The 22,941-nt window shown below is 34.5% G+C and overlaps 1 protein-coding gene and 1 long non-coding RNA gene across 2 annotated transcripts in view; one reads left to right on the top strand and one right to left on the bottom strand.

The window, feature by feature from the left end:
- The window catches only part of LOC142235035 (uncharacterized), a 73,317-nt gene that overhangs the window by 34,257 nt on the left and 16,119 nt on the right, over positions 1 to 22,941 (bottom strand). The gene's annotated exons all lie outside the window — the stretch shown is intronic.
- Positions 19,391 to 20,383, top strand: LOC142233853 (larval cuticle protein 65Ag1-like). The gene is made up of 2 exons (XM_075304919.1): positions 19,391 to 19,549; positions 19,917 to 20,383. The coding sequence occupies exons 1-2, from the start codon at positions 19,437 to 19,439 to the stop codon at positions 20,104 to 20,106; spliced, it is 303 nt and encodes a 100-aa protein (XP_075161034.1). The 5' UTR covers positions 19,391 to 19,436; the 3' UTR covers positions 20,107 to 20,383.

Raw genomic sequence — 22,941 nt, 5'->3', positions numbered from 1 at the left:
CAATTTTCCCTACAATATTTTTCGTTATACAGTAGAATTCGGTTATAGCGACCACCAAGGGACCGAAATTATATGTCGTTATAACCGAACGTCGTTGTATCCAAATAAGTGTACACAACATTTTTAAGTTTTTTTTCTATCATGTATATTCATATTTATTGAGATTGGAAATAGTTTAGAATTGTGGTTTGTTTTCTACTTACAAGAATTTCTTTTAATAATTTACTTTCAATAATTTCAACGGAACTATATAATCTCTCGGAACCCCCTCTTTGATATAACAGTACTTATCCAAGTAAAAGTGCAGCACGCAACCTTACCTGCGTTTGGTTGAGCTGAATTACAGATTCTTATGTAATTAAAAAATTTCTATAACACCGCTGGTAATTAAAAAGTGAATGTTTATGCGTCCATCAGCTTTTACAACTCAAACTGGTTTGAATATTTCTTCTTTGTCAATTGCATCTCTGTTTGGAATAGTCGAAAACAAATTCTGTGATTCCCCGCAGTATATGTTTCTTTATTTAGTATTGGCTGACGACAAAAAATGGAATGAAAAAAATAAAAATTAGTACACAGAACTTACATCGTCGTTATAACCGAATGTCCATTCCAAAGCAGACGTGCAAATTGGTCGTTAAAAGCAGTTGGTCGCTAAAACCGGAGTCGTTCTAAGCGAATACTTGCGCATGTACAAACTATTAAGAACCAAACTTGCTTTGAAAATCCGTCGTTATAAACGGATGGTCGTTATAACCGAGGTCGCTATAAATGAATTCTACTGTACTTACATTTTTATTATTCCTTTTTTTCGGAACACATATTGTTTCGGATAAGTACACGTTTGTATTTGATAATCAAGTGTTCTCTACACTTCGCTACTTGGGCTCTGAGCGGAAGAGTGTGTATGCACCATATTAGACAATTTCTGTTGAATAATGTTTTGTTTGCATCGGCTCGTGGGTGATGCAAACAAACACTGCTCCACGTGGCCAACAAATGTATGTTTCTGTTGAATAATGTTTTGTTTGCATCGGCTCGTGGGCGCTGCAAACTATGCTACATAAATGTAACTTATAACGATAATTGTCTATTGGTGACTATAACAGCTACGTAGCCCAGTGGATTGTGTGTTGGCTTACAAACACTATGGTCCTCGGTTCGATTCTCCGTCCAGGCGAAAGGTAAAACTTAACAAAATTATACAATTGAATTACTCCTTCAGCATTGTTTGTATTACAGAAAAAGGTCCTAAGACCTAAAAAATATCGTGGAAGTTAGAAAGATGTGAGGAAATATGCAATTACGTAGACATACATTTTTTTGAGCACCATCTTCTTTGGGAGAAAATTATTCCAAGCATATAATATTTTTGGGCTCAATATGCTTCCAAATATATAATATGTTCACATAAAACAAACCTAATAATGTTTCGGCAATATCCAATAATATATGTGCTTCATGCAAAATATGTTTGGAACATATGTTAGAGAAATATTTTTTTTTTTGAGGGTGAATAAATATGATTTTAACACCGAACGAAAAATTATTTCTATTTTATACAGGTTTTGAGAAATTCCAAATAAACCCGTCTCCTGTAAAATTCAGTTTTTATACCCTCCACCATAGGATGGGGGTATAATAACTTTGTTGTTCCGTTTGTAACACATCGAAATATTTCTCTAAGACCCCATAAAGTATATATATTCTGGGTCGTGGTGAAATTCTGAGTCGATCTGAGCATGTCCGTCCGTCCGTCTGTTGAAATCACGCTAACTTCCGAATGAAACAAGCTATCGACTTGAAACTTGGCATAAGTAGTTGTTATTGATGTAGGTCGGATGGTATTGCAAATCGGCCATATCTGTCCACTTTTACGTATAGCCCCCCGTATAAATGGACCCCCAAATTTGGCTTGCAGACCCTCTAAGAGAAGCAAATGTCATCCGATCCCGCTGGAATTTTGTACATGGTGTTAATATATGGTCTCTAACAACCATGCAAAAATTGGTCTACATCGGTCCATAATTATATATAGCCCCCATATAAACCGATCCCCCGATTTGGTTTCGGAGCCTCTAAGAGAAGCAAATTTCATCTGATCCGGCTGAAATTTGGTACATGGTGTTGGTACATGGTCTCTAACAACCATGCAAAAATTGGTCCACATCGGTCAATAATTATATATAGCCCCCATATAAACCGATCCCCCGATTTGGCTTGCCGAGCCTCTAAGAGAAGCAAATTTCATCCGATCCGGCTGAAATTTGGCACATGTTGTTAGTATATGGTCTCTAACAACCATGCAAAAATTGGTCCATATCGGTCCATAATTATTTATAGCCGCCATATAAACCGATCACCAGATTGGACCTCCGGAGCCTCTTGGAAGACCAAAATTCATCTGATTCAGTTGATATTTGGTACGTGGTGTTAATATATGACCTCAAACACCCATAGAAAAATTGGTCGAAATCGGTCCATAATTATATATAGCCCACATATAAACCGATCCCCAGATTTGACCTCCGGAGCCCCTTGGAAGAGCAAAATTCATCCGATTCGGTTGAAATTTGGTACATGATGTTAGTACATGATATTTAACAACCATGCCAAAAGTGGTCCATATCATTCCATAATCATATATAGCCCCCATATAAACTGATCCCGAGATTTGGTTTTGGAGCCCTTGGAAGAGCAAATTTCATCCGAGTCAGTTGAAATTTGGTACATTGTGCTAGTATATGGCCGTTAACAACCATGCCTAACTAAGTCCATATCGGTCTATAGTTATATATAGCCCTCATATAAGTAGATCCCCAATCACACAAAAATTGGTCTATATCAAGTTCATAATTGTATATAGCCAACATATAAGCGACCCATTTCAATTCTGGCTCTCTACGTACCGTGCAAAAAGTCCATATCGATTCGTTATTATTTGTAGACTTAACTATACATAACTTTTTTGTCTAATATGTACCACGTATGGACTAACTCACAATTTAGAGAACAATGTTAAGAAGTTTTAAGATACCACAACCCAATTAATTCGATTGTGGATGACAGTTTTTCGTAGAAGTTTCTACGCAATCCATGGTGGAGGGTACATAAGATTCGGCTTGGCCGAACTTACGGCCGTATATACTTGTTAGACTTAGCGTCCTTGTGCCAACAAATTTTAGTCTACATTTTCCGTCCGAGAAAACAAAATATTTTCTTTGAATATATGTGTCCAGAGGAGCAGGCTTTTTCAATTTAAAGAACATTTCTCACATCTGCTATTCAATAACTATAAATGGTAAAAGTTCAACATGAAAGAATTAAATAAACTGACTTACATATTTTGTATATTAATAAATATTTAGGGTGTAATATTCAAATAAATTACAAACATATGTTTTTATCCAAACAATTATATTAACTATTTGGGGCCTTAGGGTGAAACATAACATACAAATAATTTGTGGTTGAACGAATTCTACACTATAGACTTAGAATTAGAAGTTAAATCATAATCGAATTCATTTATCCCTTCATTTTATTGTCAAATAACTTACATTTATTTTCTTATTGACGCAATTCTCAGTTTCACTAATATAACACGTGATACTCTTCTTTGGCATTTCCAGTTTAACGGCAAACAAAACAAAAATAAAAAATAAATATTATATAACATACGAAATGATGCAAATATTCTGGGAAGCTATAAAAAGATGAACTGAATTATTAAATGAATGCCGAAACAAGTTTTTATGGGACTGTTTTTTTGTGTAGTTTATTATATGGTTTAGCATTTTCTACTCTTAATATGGAGCCGGTATTTTCCATGGTGACTTACTAGAAATTCAGTTTCATTTGGTTTCGTAATGGTGAGATTTTTTGTTCTTATTTTCTTTCGGTTGATTTTTGTATCTGGCAGTATTTTTATTATATGGAGTTCGGGGTAAACTGATAAGGTGTTCGTTGAAATGTTATGCAAATCCTATAATCTGACAGCTGGACCATATCAACTGATCGCGAGCGAGTAAAGAGGTCTATGATCCCTAAAGTTTGATGGTTAAATTCATGATTTATGGTTTTAAAATTAATTTGCAATTAAAAGATAAACTTATTATTGACAAATTGACATTAATGGGGAAGAATCGGACTTGATTGCGCAACATAAATCAGTAAGAAAGTAAGGGTGCAATAATTAACATGCCTGCCTTTCATACAAAGGGTAATGGGTACAATCCCAGGTTCGACCGAACACCAAAAAGTTTTGCAGCGATAGTGACATTTATGAGTGGTTCAAAGCTTCTCAAAGAGGTTTGGGTACATATATAATTATGGACCGAGGCTCCGTAAACCAAATCTAGGGATTGGTTTATATGAGGACATATATAATTATGGACCGCTATGGACCAATTTTTGCATGGCTGTTAGTGGTCATATACTTACACACGTACCAAATTTCACCGATCTCCAGCAAACGGAATGGCAAAGTTTAATTATTTGCAGTATAAGTGATACGAAAGAGTTTCTTTTCTTAGTGTAAAAAATAATACTTTCTAATGCCATTGTTTAAGAGTGCTAAGCTTTTTTATTATACCTAAAAATCTTAATCTACAAAATATTTTTAATATTTCACAAATTTAATTTATTCATTCGAAAACGGTTACGTCAAAAGTTAATTTATGTAATTACCTAGTAAATACCGTTAATATGTAGATCAGTTAAGTCGCAGTAAATTATCGTGGTTAATTTTGATCCCCCTTGTTCATTATTCCATTAATCTGAATATGTAAATAAATCATTTGGTGAGAGCATACTATATTTTTTGCGTATGTTCTTTTAATTATATGCCCTTTCTAATGTACACAGAAAACAAAAAATACCACAAAAACATTTCGATTTGATTGAAACTGAGTCACAAAGTCAATTAAAAACAAGTAGGAAAAGTCTAAAGTCGGGCGGGGCCGACTATATTATACCCTGCACCACTTTGTAGATCTAAATTTTCGATACCATATCACATCCGTCAAATGTGTTGGGTGCTAAATATAAAGGTTTGTCGCAACTACATACATTTAAAAATCACTCGATCTGGACAGAATTTGATAGATTTCTACAAAATCTATAGACTCAAAATATAAGTCGGCTAATGCACTAGGTGTTGCAAACATATGCACTAACTTATAATACCCTGTACCACAGTGTGGCGCAGGGTATACAAATTAACTGATAAAATTAACCTTTTAATGAAAAAAGCTAGTTAGGAAGACAATTGAAAATGTTAATCCTTTTTAATAAGAATATTAACATCCCAGCAAAAAAAATTGGAAGTTCTCCCATAGGCACAACTTTAAAAGCACTTCCAGAAGATATACTCCTAATGATGTTCTTTATATTAAAAACACAGGTTGTTCTTTTGTTTAAATTTTTTATAACATGCTTTTTTATACCCACCACCATAGAATGGTGACGGGGGTATAATAAGTTTGTCATTCCATGTGTAACACATCGAAATATCGATTTCCGACTATATAAAGTATATATATTTTGATCAGGGAGAAATTCTAAGACGATATAACGATGTCCGTCTGTCTGTCTGTCCGTTGTAATCACGCTGCAGTCTTCAATAATGAAGCAATCGTGCTGAAATTTTGCACAAACTCGTCTTTTGTCTGCAGGCAGGTCATGTCCGAAGATGGCCTATATCGGTCCAGGTTTTGATATAGTCCCCATATAAACCGACCCCCCGATTTGAGGTCTTGGGCTTATACAAATCGTAGTTTTTTATCCAATTTGCCTGAAATTTAAAATCTAGAGGTATTTTATGACCATAAACAGGTGTGCCAAAAATGGTGAGTATCGGTCCATGTTTTCGTCTAGCCCCCATATAGACCGATCTCCCGATTTTACTTCTTGGGCTTATAGAAACCGCAGTTTTTATTCAATTTACCTGAAATTGGAAATCTAGAGTATTGTAGGACCATAAATACGTGTGCCAAAAATAGTGAGTATCGGTCCATATTTTGGTATAGCCCCCATATAGACCGATCTCCCGATTTTACTTCTTGGTCTCATAGAAACCGCAGTTTTTATTCAATTTACCTGAAGTTGGAAATCTAGAGGAATTGTAGGACCACAAATATGTGTGCCAAAAATTGTGAGTATCGGTCCATGTTATGGTATGGTCCCCATATAAAACGACATCCCGATTTGGGGTCTTGGGCTTATAGAAACCTTAGTTTTTATTCAATTTGTCTGAAATTGGAAATCTAGAGGTATTTTCGGGTCATAAAGAGGTGTGCCGAAAACGGTGAGTATCGGTCCATATTTTAGTATAGCCCCCATAAGAACAATATCCCGATTTAACTCCTTGGGTTTCTAGAAACCGTAGTTTTTATCTGATTTGCCTGAAATTGTAAATATTCTGGTATTTTAGGCTCACAAAAACGTGTATCGGATTAAGTTTTTATCGGTCCATTTGGTAATGCCTCCATATAGGCCGACTTCACTTCTTGAGGGTGTAGAAGGCGCACTGATCATGAAAATTGCTTGAAACTCAATGTAAAATTTCCAGATTTTACTTCTACAGATTTAAGATTTCAAATCAAGACGTTATTTTATAATTTTCTTGCACACTTACAAGAGATGTTGATTCCTCTAAAACTCAAACAAAAATTGTTCTTATAAATCCAGAATCCGATATAGTCCTCATAGGTGCAATCTTTAAATTTATCTTTGGGAAGTGTCCTCAAGTCATCAAGCTCTGCTGAAATTTCAAAGGAAACCCTAATATTTGGTGCATGGTGGTGGGTATTTAAGATTCGGCCCGGCCGAACTTAGTGCTGTATATACTTGTTATATTTTTAATGGGTAATTTTACTTTTTTATATTTTCAATGGGTAATTTAACTTTTTTTGTTTCAAATAGGTTAATAAGAGAGTAAGAATTGATAAAATGGTACAAATTATTAAAATTTTGTCGAAAAAAATGCTATATCCAATCTGAAAAAATTGTGCATTTTTGAAAATATTTGAGGTCAAACGTTTCAGACAAGCATTAGAATCCATCAAAAATTATAAAAAAATTTTAAAAAGTATTTATTTGACAAAATATCACAGAATTTTTTAATTTACATCCAAAACATTGAATTCGGATCACACCTAAAGAAGTGATGCAAATTCAGTGCAACGGCTGTTGAAATGGAGGACTTCGGTCCTATGACAAGCCCATGTTAAATTCATCGTTTCTGCGTCAATTTTGCACCACTTACAGATCCAAAAAGAACATTTTCATTACATTTTTGGCGACGCGTTTTTTGCTGGGAACTTGTTTGGAAAATTTTACTATAACTTGGTGGGGAATGATGCAAAGAAAAAGTTTATTTTCTTTAAAATTATTTATTTCAGAAGTAACCGTGGAAAAATTGCTATTTTAGCGCAGTAATGCCAACTTAATACTGGTTTAAATATGAAATCATATTTTTTTGTAATGAAGAAGAAGAGTAGGTTCAACAAAATCATTTATATTTTTAATCAAGCCTATTGTTATGTCTAATTAATACTTTGTTTGTTTCTAAAATTCTTGAGATTGAAGCAATTTCAATTAAAATAGAATTGTATTAATTAAATTCGTGATTGAATTGTTAACAAATTTTTCTGGTTTTAAGATGAATTTACTCCAGGTTTGAATTATTAATAAAAAATATTTCCATTTTTTGCAATACAAATAATTTAAATTTTGCATCAGTATTACGATGGACTCGTTTGCAAGAGTATTTGCTCATATAAATATTTTCTAAAATTATCTCCACTTTGCGGTATATTCGTTCAAATATGAATCGCCCTGTATTTACTATTGTGCCATGAGAACATATAACAAAATCGGTTAATTTATTAAATAACCAACGACTGAATAATACAAATTAGAGTTAATATAAATACTAAACGAAAATTAAAAGACGACGTTAAAACAAAATCAACCCAACAAAAGAACTACCCAAAAATGGAATATTTCAAGGTCATATCGATCGTAATACTGCCAACAGGGGCAGTAAAAGTTACGCTAGCAGAAAACGCAGCAGCGGGTGTTGCTGCTACTGCTACTGCCACCATTGACCGTTGTTATTTTCGTTTTGGTTTTAATGTTTTAGGCTGTTAATTAATTCGTGTGAAAGATCAATAAACGGAAAATGGTATCACACCAAGAACCAAGTAAAGAAACCGGTTGGTCGTTATGTGCGCTTCGTAGAGTGAAAAAATATGCTCACGACTGGTGGACACATCTGGGAAGGGAAATGAAATGAACAGGGAACCACATCCCAGCAAAAAAAGATGGAAATTGTTCCACAAACTATTACATTCATGAATGTTTCAACATTTTTCACCACATTATTTTGTTTTGAAATGCACTATTTGGCCGTTTTTAATAGACGAATTTAATTTTGGACAATTAAATAATGAAAAAGTGTATACGGCCGTAAGTTCGGCCAGGCCGAATCGTATGTACCCTCCACCATGGATTGCGTAAAAACTTTTACTAAAGACTGTCATCCACAATTAAATTACTTGGCAAGGCATCTCAAAATTTCTTAACATCATTTTCTTAATTGTAACTTAGTCCATGCGGGATATATATTAGGCAAAACAAAGGCCGATTAAATACGTATATATTCAGTTCTTGACCGGTATATATTGGGAAGAAATAATTACGAACCGATATGAATTTTGTGCTGGTATTATAGAGCCAGAATTGAAATATGGGGGTCGCTTTATATGGGGGCTATATACAATTATGAACACGAGTCTACCAAAAATGGCAAATTAGTTACTGTTTGGTAGATTGGTAGAATCCTTGATGTTTTGGAAGACTTTGTAAAATATTCCTCTCCAACTATTAAATGCTTCATAAATTTTCTATAGAAATAACATCTTGACAAAATTCTCTACAGAAATAAAATTCTGACAAAATTTTCTATAGAAATAACATTTTGACAAAATTTTGTATAGAAATTATATATTATAACAAAATTTCCTAAAGACATAAAATGTTGACAAAATGTTCTATTCACACAAAAAATTTTTTTTCTGATTCAATCACGAAATTAATTGATCCAATTAATTTATAATTGAAATGTCTTCAATCACAGAAATGATAGTATCAATTAAAAAATTAATTGAAGATCAAGTAAAAAGTTAATTGATCCAATTAAAAAAATAATTGATACCATTATTTTTATACCCTCCATCATAGGATGGGAGGTATATAAACTTTGTCATTCCGTTTGTAACACATCGAAATATTGCTCTAAGACCCCATGAAGTATATATATTCTGGGTCGTGGTGAAATTCTGAGTCGATCTGAGCATGTCCGTCCGTCTGTTGAAATCACGCTAACTTCCGAACGAAACAAGCTATCGACTTGAAACTTGGCACAAGTAATTGTTATTGATGTAGGTCGGATGGTATTGCAAATTGCACATATAAACGGACCCCCAAATTTGGCTTGCGAGGCCTCTAAGAGAAGTATATTTCATCCCATCCGGCTGAAATTTGGTACATGGTGTAGGTATATGGTATCTAATTACCACGCAAAAACTGGTCCACATCGGTCCATAATTATATATAGCCCCCATATAAACCGATCCCCCGATTTGGCTTGCGAGACCTCTAAGGGAAGCAAATTTCATCCGATCCGGCTGAAATTTGGTTCATGGTGTTAGTATATGACCTCTAACAACCATGAAAAAATTGGTCCGCATCGGTCCATAATTATATATAGGCCCATATAAACCGATCCCCCGATTTGGCTTGCGAGGCCGCTAAGAGAAGCAAATTCCATCCGATCCGGCTGAAATTTGGTACATGGTGTTGGTATATGGCCTCAAACTCCCATATAAAAATTGGTCGATATTGGTCCATAATTATATATAGGCCCCATATAAACCGATCCCCAGATTTGACCTCCAGAGCCCCTTGGAAGAGCAAAATTCTTCCCATTCGGTTGAAATTTGGTACGTGATGTTATTATATGGTATCCAACAACCATGCAGGAATTGGTTCCTATCATTCCATAATTATATATAGCCCCCATATAAACCGATCCCTCGATTTGGCTTGCGAGGCCGCTAAGAGAAGCAAATTTCATCCGATCCGGCTGAAATTTGGTACATGGTGTTAGTATATAGTCTCTAACAACCATGCAAAAAATGGTCCACATCGGTCCATAATTATATATAACCCCCATATAAACCGATCACCAGATTTGACCTCCGGAGCCTCTTGGAAGACCAAAATTCATCTGATTCAGTTGAAATTTGGTACGTGGTGTTAATATATGGCCTCAAACTCCCATGCAAAAAATGGTCGATATCGGTCCATAATTATATATAGGCCCCATATAAACCGATCCCCAGATTTGACCTCCAGAGCCCATTGGAAGAGCAAAATTCGGTTGAAATTTGGTACGTGATGTTAGTATATGGTATCCAACAACCATGCAGGAATTGGTTCCTATCAGTCCATAATTATATATAGCTCCCATATAAACCGATCCCCAGATTTGACCTCCGGTGCCCTTTCGAGAAGCAAAATTCATCCGATCAGCTTGAAATTTAGTACGTGATGGTAGTATATGATATTTAACAACCATGCCAAAAGTGGCTCATATCAGTCCATAATCATACATAGCCCCATATAAACCGATCCCGAGATTTGGTTTTGGAGCCTCTTGGAGGAGCAAATTTCATCCGAGTGAGTTGAAATTTAGTACGTTGTGCTAGTATATGGTCGTTAACAACCATGCCTAACTAGGTCCATATCGGTCTATAGTTATATATGGCCCTCAGATAAATCGATCCCCAATAACACAAAAATTGGTCCATATCAAGTTCATAATTGTATACAGCCCCCATATAAGCGACCCCCATATTTCAATTCTGGCTCTCTACGTACCGTGCAAAAAGTTCATATTGATTCGTAATTATTTGTAGACTTAACTATACATAACTTTTTTGTCTAATATATACCACGTATGGACTAACTCACAATTTAGACAACAATGATAAGAAGTTTTAAGATACCACAACCCAAGTAATTCGATTGGGGATGACACCATGGATTGCGTAGAAACTTGGTGGAGGGTACATAAGGCCTGGCCGAACTTACGTCCGTATATACTTGTTGTGATTGATTTTTGTTTCAATTAAAAAATTTGTTGAAACAATTAAATTTTTAATTGAATATTTTTTAAAACTCAATTAAAATTTTAATTGGAAAAATTTCGTGAATTTTTTGTGTGTGTAGAAATAAAATTTTGACAAAATTTGCTATAGAAATATAAAAATTTCACAAAATTTTCTATGGCAATAAAAGTTTGGTATATTATTTTTTGCTCGAGTGGCGGATGAATTTTGCTCCTTCAAGAGGCTCCGCAAGTCAAATCTGAGGATCGGTTTATTTATAATTATGGGCTATATATAATTATGAACCGATGTGGACCAATTGTTGTTAGAGACCACATACTAACACCACGTAGTAAGTTTCAATCGGATCGGCTGAATTTTGCTCCTCCAAGAGGCTCCGAGGTCAAATCTGGGGATAGGTTTATAAAAGGGCTATATATAATTATGGAACGATATGGACTAATTCTGGCATGATTGTTAGAGACCATATACTAACACCACGTAACAAATTTCAACCGGATCGGATGAAATTTGCTTCTCCTATAGTCTCCGCCAAATCTGAGGATCGGTTTATATGGGGCTATATACAATTATGAACCGATGTGGACCAATTTTTGCATAGATTAGAAACCATATACACGCAAAGAAAAAAAACGTTTGGAAAAGTGTACCGAAAACGGTTTTCTTTTGATAGAGTTTTTTGAATTGCTTCGAAAATTTTAAACTTTTATCACCAAAAAAATTCGTTTGTTACAAAATTTTTATTTTTTCAATAAAAAAGTTATTTTTGAAACAACAACACAGTCCATTTCGTTTATATCAAACACTGTTCTTTTCCGACTTTAGGTCTTTAATAAGACACAGTTTACAGTTCAAAATTTAATATACTACAATGTAATGTTGAACATTTTTTCGGAATCTTCCGAACATATCTGGAATATATGTAAAAAAACAAAAAAAAACTTTGGTCGAAGCGGGGATCGAACCCACGACCCTTGGCATGCAAGTCGGACGTAGCAACCACTGCTCCACGGTGCCAAACTAAATGTTTGTTTCTGTTAAATAAACTTTGTTTATTCGGTTCGTGGGCGCCGCAAGCTATGCTATATAAATATAACTTATATGGATATTTATCTATTGATGACCACAACAGGTACATAGCTCAGTAGTTAGTGTGTTGGCTTACAAAGTGCATGGTCCGCGGTTCGATTCTCCGTCCAGCCGAAAGGTAAAAAAAATTAAAAAAATTATAAAATTGTATAATTTCTTCTACATTGTTGGTATTACAGAAAAAGGTGCTAAGAACTAAAAAACTTCGTGGAAGTGAGAAAGATGTGAGGGAAAATGCAATTAGCCAGAAAAAAATTTTTTGAGTTAGTCTTTATGAAATTGTTTTTACATCCTGGAAAAGAATAAACGTTTATCACAAAAAGTATATACTTTTCTTCCAAATGCACTTCCTTTCAACGAAAAGCAAATGAGAAACGAACTTTGTTTGTCTAAAATTTCGTTTGGGAGGAAAGAATTATTTTTTGCGTGTACCAACACCATGTACCAAATTTCAGCCAGATCGGATGAAATATACTTCTCGTAGAGGCTCTGCAAGCCAAATCTGAGGGTCCGTTTATATGGGGGCTATACGTAAAAGTTAACTGATATAGCCCATTTGCAATACTATCCGACCTACATTAATAACAACTATTTGTGCCAAGTTTCAAGTCAATAGCTTGTTTCATTCGGAAGTTAGCGTGATTTCAACAGGCGGACGGACGGATGGACAGACATGCTTAGATGGGCTCAGAATTTCACCACGATCCAGAATATATATTCTTTATGGGATCTTAGAGCAATATTTCGATGTGTTACAAACGGAATGACAAAGTTAATATACCCACCATCCTATGGTGGAGGGAATAGAAACCCAATGCAAAAGTAATAAAAAAACTATGAAAATAAAATTAAAAATTTGTCCAATTTCTTTGGCTTTTTATAACTTCCGAATGATATCGGCTTGAAACTTGGCACAAGTAGATCTCAGCAAATAGGAAGTTGTTCCACCATCGATTGTTTCCACTTCCGATGCAGTTTTTTTTTTTAGGACAAGACTTATAAAGTACAATTGGACAATCAAATTTTGCAAAAAAGAAAGAAAATCCATAAAAAGGTAAAAAAATGAAAATAAAATTAAAAATTTCATCCCGCTGGGATTTGAATCTGTGACGTTGTCTTTGGCACGTCCGTTGAAGTTCTTGAAAGATTTTGAAAATTACGAGAACTAACAATTTTTTGTTGATTTTTAATGGAAGAAAAAGCAAGTCGAACCTTAAAACTTCCTTATAGTAAAGAAAAACATTTTTGATTTAAAGAAATCGTCCTTTCACTACAGATGTCCACTTACACTGAAAAAAAATTTACGTGACATTAGAGATTACACAACCTTAATTATAGGATGCGAAATTTACAAAATATCAAAGAAAAATTTCTTTAAAATAATGAAATTTTAATTTTTTTTTCATTAAATTTAGAACACAAATTTCGTAAATTTGCGTCCCTCCGTTAAAGTCGCATGTCTTTCAACTAAGGCTAATTTTCCTTAAAGTAAAGAAACACCGTTTTGATTTAAAGAAATTGCCTTTAAATGAACTAAAATATTGAAACTTTAGATTTAAGATAAAAATGCTTCAAATATAGGCTACGGCTTATTTTGAGGATTTAGGGTTTTTTTTTTTTTTGGAATTAAGAAAACATTTTTACTTTGAAATATCCGTTATAATTTGGATTTTTAAACTGGCATTTGTTTGTACGTGAGTACCTCCATTAATAAATCGCGAAAAGAGAATGCAAAATTGATAAATGAGATCTGTATCTTATTTTTTATTTTATTGGTCCTAGCTTTAAAGCTAAGTAGGTCGCTAAAAACTGTCTTTATTTTAAAGAAACCGCATCTTTGGCTCGGAATCAATGCCAAAAATTTAAAGGGAAGGTCAAAATCTTTGGATCCAATTAAACTTTTTTTGAGTGTAGAAGGACATTCGAAAAGACACCAAAAGTGCAACGTGACCCCATTTGTCGAAATCGGGCGAAACATATATATGGGAGCTATAGCTAAATTTGATCCGATTTCTTCCAAATTCAATAGCGTTCGTCCTTGTGTCCAAAAAAATCCCTGAACCAAATTTCAGACGGACGGACGTTCACCAAGCGCTAGATCGACTCAGGAGGTGATTCTGAGTCGATCGGTATATGTTTTATGGGGTCTAAAATCAATATTTCTGGTAGGCACATTTTTTGGCAGATCAAACTTATTATATCCTGACCACTATGTGGTTTAGGGTGTAAAAATCAAAAAGAATATAAAAAAAATATTCCATTAATTTTGAATGTAATTTAAGCTAGAATTTCTCTATATTTTCAAGCAAATATTTCTTAAATTTGGTTTTAAGCAGGGATATATTAGATGTATGCTTCACATACTGGGGTAAGGAATTAAATAGGCACACCCTCAAAAAAAATCGCTTCTTTAACATATGTTCCAAACATATTTTGCAGGAAGCACATATATTATTGCATACTGCCGAAACATTAATATGTTTGTTTTATGTGAACATATTATATGTTTGGAAGCATTTTGAGCCAAAAATATTATATGCTTGGAAGAATTTTTCCCAAACACGATTGTGCTCATTCCCTAACATACTCGTAATTTTCACTTCCACGAAATTTTTTAGTTATTGGAACCTTTCTCTGTAATACAAATAATGTTGAAGAAATTATTCACTTTTATAAATTTTTTAAATTTTACCTTTCGCCTGCACGGAGAATCGAACCGAGGACCATACAGTTTGTAAGCCAACACACTATCCACTGGGCTACGTAGCTGTTATAGTCACCAGTAGATAATTATCGTTTTAAGTTACATTTATATAGCATAGTTTGCAGCGCCCACGAGCCCATGCAAACATAACATTATTTAACAGAAACATACATTTGTTTGCCACGTGGAGCAGTGGTTAGCATGTCTGCCTTGCATGCAAAGGGTCGTGGGTTCAATCCCTGCTCCGACCGAACATTTTTTTTTTGTTTTTTTTTTTTTTTTTTTAATTTACACATTTATATTTATACTATATTAATTTTTTTTAAATGAAACTTCGAAATGTGTGTTATTAAAGATTTATAGTCAGTAACAGTGCTTGATATAAACGAAATTGACTGATTTTTGGATAAAATATTATTTTTTATTGCAAAAATAACAATCTTGTAATAAAAAACTGTTTTTGTACAAAACTTTAAAATTTGGAAGGAATTCAAAAACTAACAAAAGAAGAACGTGGAGTCGAGTATAAATATACATACATAAATATACATACATAATCTGATTTCTTTTAACGAACCAAGAAAAAAATTGTGCCCATAATGCCAAAATGATAAACAAAACACATGTCCACACATACATAAAATGCTTCTCTCAAGGCGAAAACATAAGCTGTTTGTTTTTCAAATGTCTATTCTCTTGGTTCAGAATGTATATTCTCTTTATTCAAATTAAATAATATTTAGACTTAAACATATCAAATTTTTGGCCTTATCATAAAACAGTTTTCCGAAACAACATACAAGCGGTTTCACAGAAATTGTTCTCTTTTGACTCTTTTGCTGTGTTATATTGATATCTTTCGTCAACTCTCCCGGTTTCCATCTCTATACTCTCTCTGTCGCTTTGAATAAAATATCACAACATATGTATGTTTAGTCGAAATTTGTAAATTTATATATGTTTGTATTCACACATATGATTTTTATGAAACATTGATGCCCCAAACATAATATATTCTAACATATTAACATAGATGTCCCAAACATTTAGTGTTAGTTTAGGAACATTACATGTTCGCACTTAAATATATTGTGGTTTACAATCGTGCCCGAAACACATTTTGTTTATATCGGAACATATGAAAAACATATTTTTCTAACAGTGCAGGTACCAATGAACTCAATTCTCTGTTTGATAATTTCCAATCAACACCTCAACCCTTAAAGGTGTTCTGTTAAAAGCAGATTGATTCCTGGCATTTACGTAGAATATGTTAGTCGATATTTTTCCCAGTCTTATAAATATATACACGGACGAAAAATACTGTTTTTCATATGTTTGGGGGTAAAAATTATATGTTTGGAGCTCAAAATTTTTAACACAATATTTGTAAGTGCAAGCCTATAATGTTCATAAACTAGCATAACATGTTTGGGACATATATGTTAATATGTTAGAAAATATTATGTTTGGGACATAAAATTTTGTAAATATAATATGCTTAGATGCAAACATATATTAATTTGGAAATATCCCATAAACATATAGGCGTTTAGAAAGAGAAACCTACAGAGTATGGTGCAGGTAAAGTAATGGAAGTAACAAATTGGCGCCTTAAATATATATACAAACAAAGAAAATTTCATTAAAAATTGTTTCTACCAGTGTAATAGGTTGGCTGATAAGTCTCCGGTCTAACAAAGAAAAACACATTTCTTTGTCAAAATTCGTTTTTATTATTCAACATAGTTCCCTTCAAGAGCGGTACAACGATTATAACGACCTTACAATTTTTTGATACCATTTTGGTAGTACTCCTTTTGCCTCAAAATAGGCCTCAGTTTCGGCGATTACCTCTTCATTGCAGCCAAATTTTTTCCCTGCGTGCATCCTTTTGAGGTCTGAGAACAAGAAAAAGTCGCTGGGGGCCAGATCTGGAGAATTCGGTGGGTGGGGAAGCAATTCGAAGCCCAATTCATGAATTTTTGCCATCGTTCTCAATGACTTGTGGCACGGTGCGTTGTCTTGGTGGAACAACACTATTTTCTTCTTCATATGGGACCGTTTTGCCGCGATTTCAACCTTCAAACGCTCCAATAACGCCATATAATAGTCACTGTTGATGGTTTTTCCCTTCTCAAGATAATCGATAAAAATTATTCCGTGCGCACCCCAAAAAACAGAGGTCATTACTTTGCCAGACGGACTTTTGAGTCTTTCCACGCTTCGGAGACGGTTCACCGGTCGCTGTCCACTCAGCCGACTGTCGATTGGACTCAGGAGTGTAGTGATGGAGCCATGTTTCATCCATTGCAACATATCGACGGAAAAACTCGGGTGTATTACGAGTTAACAGCTGCAAACACCGCTCAGAATCATCAATACGTTGTTGTTTTTGGTCAAAAAATGGCACCCATTTTGCACAAAGCTTTCGCATATCCAAATATTGATGAATGATATGACCAACACATTCCTTTGATATCTTTAAGGCCTCTGCTATCTCGATCAACTTCATTTTACGGGCATTCAAAATCATTTTGTGGATTTTTTTCGGGCGTTCACCGTCCTCCGTGCTCATTTCATCACGCTTGAATTTTGCATACCAATCAATTATCGTTGATTTCCCTGGGGCAGAGTCCGGAAACTCATTATCAAGCCAAGTTTTTGCTTCCACCGTATTTTTTCCTTCAGAAAACAGTATTTTATCAAAACACGCAATTCCTTTTTTTCCATTTTTTCACAATAACAAAAGTTGCTTCACAAAAGACGCTCTATCTCACAAACTAATTGACTTACATACGCCAAATTTTGACACGAATCATTTGAAGGTTGGTACGATATAAAAGTAATATGCATTTAATACTAGCGACGCCATCTATGTGTCAGACCGGGGACTTATCAGCCAAGCTGTTATGCCTTAAGGTGAAACATAATATGTTTGAACAATACAAACAATAGTTTGTTTGCACCAATCCTGGAAATATATACATATATATGCTTGAAGCAAAATGTGTTTGGGGTATATGTTACTGAAGCGATTTGTTTTTTTTTTTTTTTTTTTTGAGGGTGTAGTAACAACTGATATCTATACAAACCATATACAGGCAAAATATTTTTAGAAATTTCTGACTAAATGAAAATTACGTCCATCTCAAGATGAACATTTGTGGATGTTATTTGTAAATAATGACTCGGGAAAAACTTCCAGATTTTTTTGCTGGGATGTTATGTTATTTAAGAACATACGAATTTTTAATCATTTTCTTAGCTGAGGTTTTTTATTTATTAATTTAAATCTATATTATACATTATTTAAATCTATATTATAATATTTAAATCTATATTATATATTATTTAATTCGACATCTTATCAGTTTCAATCACACTGTTTTTGTTGTGTGTTATTTAAGAACATAAGAATTTTTAATCATTTTCTTAGCTGAGGTTTTTTATTTATTATTTTAATTAACAATTAAATCTATATTATATATTATTTAATTCGACATCTTGTCAGTTTCAATCACATTGTTTTTGTTGTATGAAGTTGGGTCAATATCCAACAATTATATAGAAAAGTTTTGAAATTATCACAATAGTAATTTTATTGTATTTTGTTTTTACTTTCTGTGGCATAGAGCATCGAGTAAATTATGTTCATCAATATCGCCAGAGATGATAACCACCATTCTGACGTCTACCATAAATATTTGCTTTTAATTTTATAACAAGATCACTTATTTTTGGTAAACCAGAGTTAACATGATCGTGTGGGAATTATTGATATGGTGGTTGAAGATGACCTTTAAATAACCAAATCGAGCAGAAATTGCATTTCAAACCCATAACGTAGCTCTGTTGTAGAGCTACCTCATATACACGTGCGTGAGCGACAAATACAACGCAGTTTTTTTTCTCAACATTGTTTGTTTTTTTCATTTTCTTGTTGTACGGGTTTATGTTATCTGGTCATGTTAGGCCTATAAGCCATTAATATGTTGTGATGATGTTACCAATTTTTGCAAGCCCATTCTTTTCGGGTAGATACAGCAGCATCCGCTGCCGCTGTTGTTGCTATGATTTGGCTACCAAACCGAACCAGCTTCAACTTTGGTAGCAGAAGTTCTGGTTATTTATGCTGACCTAACTTGACCAAAGGTGAGGATGATGGTCACCTCCTCATCCTCCCGTTGTATATCTTAGGTTGTTTGAAGCCGCCGATTAACGCCGGGTTCTTTACATTTTGTTTTGTTTTTGTTTTTTTTTTCTAGATTTAAATCTAATTTAAATAGTGAAACATTTATGTAAATCGCAATTCGATATTTCCTATAGTGATGATGATGATTAGGTTGGGTATAAATGGTCAAGGGAGTTCTATGTTTTGTATCATTCAACTGTAGCAACTCTTCTTGTAAGCAACGCACCAGTAATCTACCCCAAAAATCAAAATGAAATTCATCATTGTTTTCGCTGCCCTCTTCGCTGTTGCCTTGGCCGCTCCCGCTGATATTAAGATTGTGAGGAGCGAATCTGATGTTGGACCCGAATCTTTCCAATATTCGTAAGTTTGCTATAAGAGAAACGGATTATCTACACTAAAAAGAAAACAGATTTCTTTTCTGCGGAACGAAATTTAAAGCTGATGAAGTTTTGTGGCTTTATGAACAAAGCTAAAGGCAAACAAAATTAAATTTTATTTGCTCTTAAAGCAAATATCACTTGTCTTAAATTTGATTCAGGAGTAAAAGATTTTGTTGTATGTACATTAAAAAAATCTTTTAAATTCAGCCAACGAAATCTTTTGCTTTTCGTTCGCAAGGACAGCATTTTCTTTTTTGTATGTACAAACAAATTGCCTTAATATCCCGAAGCATTGTTTACAAGTATACAGACCCTTTTAATATAATGATTTCAATATTTCATTACAGTTGGGAAACCAGTGATGGTGCTAAAGCCGAAGCTCAAGGTGTGTTGAACAATCCCGGATCTGATGCTGAAGCCATCTCCGTTAAGGGATCCTACGAATTCGTTGGTGATGATGGTCAAACCTACACTGTCACCTATGTTGCCGATGAAAATGGTTTCCAACCCCAAGGTGCCCATTTGCCCGCTGTCTAAGAAGTTGTTATAGAACTGTTGATAAATTTAAATGTTACCACGCTTCCCTCCACCAGACCTAAAACATATCCCTTACCATTCATTGGTATCCTTCCCTATTCCCTTATCCTCCCAATTCCCGTTATCCATTGTTCTTACTGGCAATATTTGCCAGTGGTCCAATATCCTCCCTTCCCTACAAATCAAAGTTGTTATTCAAAAAAAAAAAAACTGAAAATAGGATAAGTAAAAACATTAAAGAAAATACAGAAAGAAATTTAATTTGAAAATTAACAAATTGTGTTTTTTGAGAAAATTTAACAAGTGGCTATACATCAGGTAAGTACATATACAACTCATCTATCTTTACAACGAGAGAATTCTCTTCATAAAAAGAACGAAAATTTGTTAAAAAAAAAACGACATATATACAGATTTCTATACAATTTAGATAAATTGAAGCAATTAAATTTTTAATTTAATTTGTATAATATTAATCATAATTAATATTAGGTCTGTTCGCGTACTTTTCCACTAAAAAACATCCAGTAAAAACTCGCAAGAGAGTAAGAGTGTAACAGGTTGGCTGATAAGTCCCCGGTCTAACAAGGAAAAACACATTTTTCGTCAAAATTCTTTTTATTATTCAATATAGTTCCCTTTAAGAGCGATACAACGATTATAACGACCTTCCAATTTTTGATACCATTTTGGTAGTACTCCTTCGGTTTTGCCTCCAATTAGGCCTCAGTTTCGGCGATCACCTCTTCATTGCAGCCAAATTTTTTCCCTGCGAGCATCCTTTTGAGGTCTGAGAACAAGAAAAAGTCGCTGGGGGCCAGATCTGGAGAATACGGTAGGTGGGGAAGCAATTCGAAGCCCAATTCATGAATTTTTGCCATCGTTCTCAATGACTTAAGACACGATGCGTTATCTTGGTGGAACAACACTATTTATACCCTCCACCATAGGATGGGGGTATATTAACTTTGTCATTCCGTTTGTAACACATCGAAATATTGCTCTAAGACCCCATAAAGTATATATATTCTGGGTCGTGAGCATGTCCATCCGCCCGTCCGTCCGTCTGTTGAAATCACGCTAACTTCCGAACGAAACAAGCTTGAATCTTGGCGCAAGTAGTTGTTATTGATGTAGGTCGGATGGTATTGCAAATGGGCTATATCGGTCCACTTTTACGTATAGACCCCATATAAACGGACCCCCAAATTTGGCTTGCGATTTGGATTGCGAAGAGAAGCAAATTTCATCCGATCCGGCTGAAATTTGGTACATGGTGTTAGCATATGGTCTCTAACAACCATGCAAGACCATATCGGTCCATAATTACATATAGCCCCCATATAAACCGATCCCCCGATTTGGCTTGCGGAGCCTCTAACAGAACCACATTTCATCCGATCCGGCTGAAATTTGGTACATGGTGTTGGTATATGTTCCCTAATGACCATGCAAAAATTGGTCCACATCGGCCCATAATTATATAGAGCCCCCATATAAACCCCAGATTTGACCTCCGGAGCCTCTTAGAGGAGCAAAAGTCATCCGATCCGATTGAAATTTGGTACGTGGTGTTAGTATATTGTCTCTTACAACTATGCCAAAAGTGGTCCATATCGGTCTATAATTATATATAGCCCCCATATAAACCGATCCCCAGATTTGACCTCCGGAGCCTCTTGGAGGAGTAAAATTCATCCGATCTGGTTGAAGAAACAAGTAAGGAAAGTCTAAAGTCGGGCGGGCCGACTATATTATACCCTGCACCACTTTGTAGATCTAAATTTTCGATACCATATCACATCCGTCAAATGTGTTGGGGGCTATATACAAAGGTTTGTCCCAAATACATACATTTCAATTTCACTCGATCTGGACATAATTTGATAGACTTCTACAAAAGCTATAGACTCAAAATTTAAGTTGGCTAATACACTAGGGTGGAACACAATTTTAGTAAAAAATATGGGAAACATTTAAATCTGAAGCAATTTTAAGAAAACTTCGCAAAAGTTTATTTATGATTTATCGCTCGATATATATGTATTAGAAGTTTAGGAAAATTAGAGTAATTTTTACAACTTTTCGACTAAGCAGTGGCGATTTGACAAGGAAAATGTTGGTATTTTGACGATTTTTGTCGAAATTATGGGAGCTATATTTAAATCTGAACCGATTTCAACCAACCTTGTGCAAAATTTCAGCTAAATCGGAGTTAAAAATTGGCTTCTGTGGTCATTGAGTGTAAATCGGGCGAAAGCTATATATGGGAGCTATATCTAAATTTGAACCCATTTTAACCAAATTTGGCACGCATAGCAACAATGCTAGTTCTACTCCTTGTGCAAAATTTCAACTAAATCGGAGCAATAAATTGGCGTCTGTGGTCATATGAGTGTAAATCGTCCGAAAGCTATATATTGGAGCTATATCTAAATCTGAACCGATTTCAACCAAATTTGGCACACATAACTACAATGGTAATTCTACTCCTTGTGCAAAATTTCAGCTAAATCGGAGTTAAAAATTGGCCTCTGTGGCCATATGAGTGTAAATCGGGCGAACGATATATATGGGAGCTATATCTAAATCTGAACCGATTTCAATAAAATTTGGCACACTTGACTACACTACTAATTGTACTCCTAGTGCAAAATTCAACCAAATTGGGGTAAAATTCTGGCTTCTGGGACCGTATTAGTCCATATCGGGCGAAAGATATATTTGGGAGCTATATCTAAATCTAAACCGATTTCAATAAAATTTGGCGCACTTGACTGTAGTACTAATTGTTCTTCTTGTGCAAAATTTTAAGCAAATTAGGGTAAAACCCTG

This window comes from Haematobia irritans, chromosome 4 (genome assembly GCF_050003625.1).
Source record: "Haematobia irritans isolate KBUSLIRL chromosome 4, ASM5000362v1, whole genome shotgun sequence".
NCBI classification, from domain to species: Eukaryota; Metazoa; Arthropoda; class Insecta; order Diptera; family Muscidae; genus Haematobia; species Haematobia irritans.
This window is presented reverse-complemented; position numbering and strand designations above follow the sequence as displayed.

Coding starts and splice junctions, on each gene's coding strand:
- LOC142233853 (XM_075304919.1), top strand. CDS start 19,437: ATGAAATTCATCATTGTTTTCGCTGCCCTCTTCGCTGTTGCCTTGGCC. Junction 19,550..19,916: donor CCCGAATCTTTCCAATATTC/GTAAGTTTGCTA, acceptor ATTTCATTACAG/TTGGGAAACCAGTGATGGTG.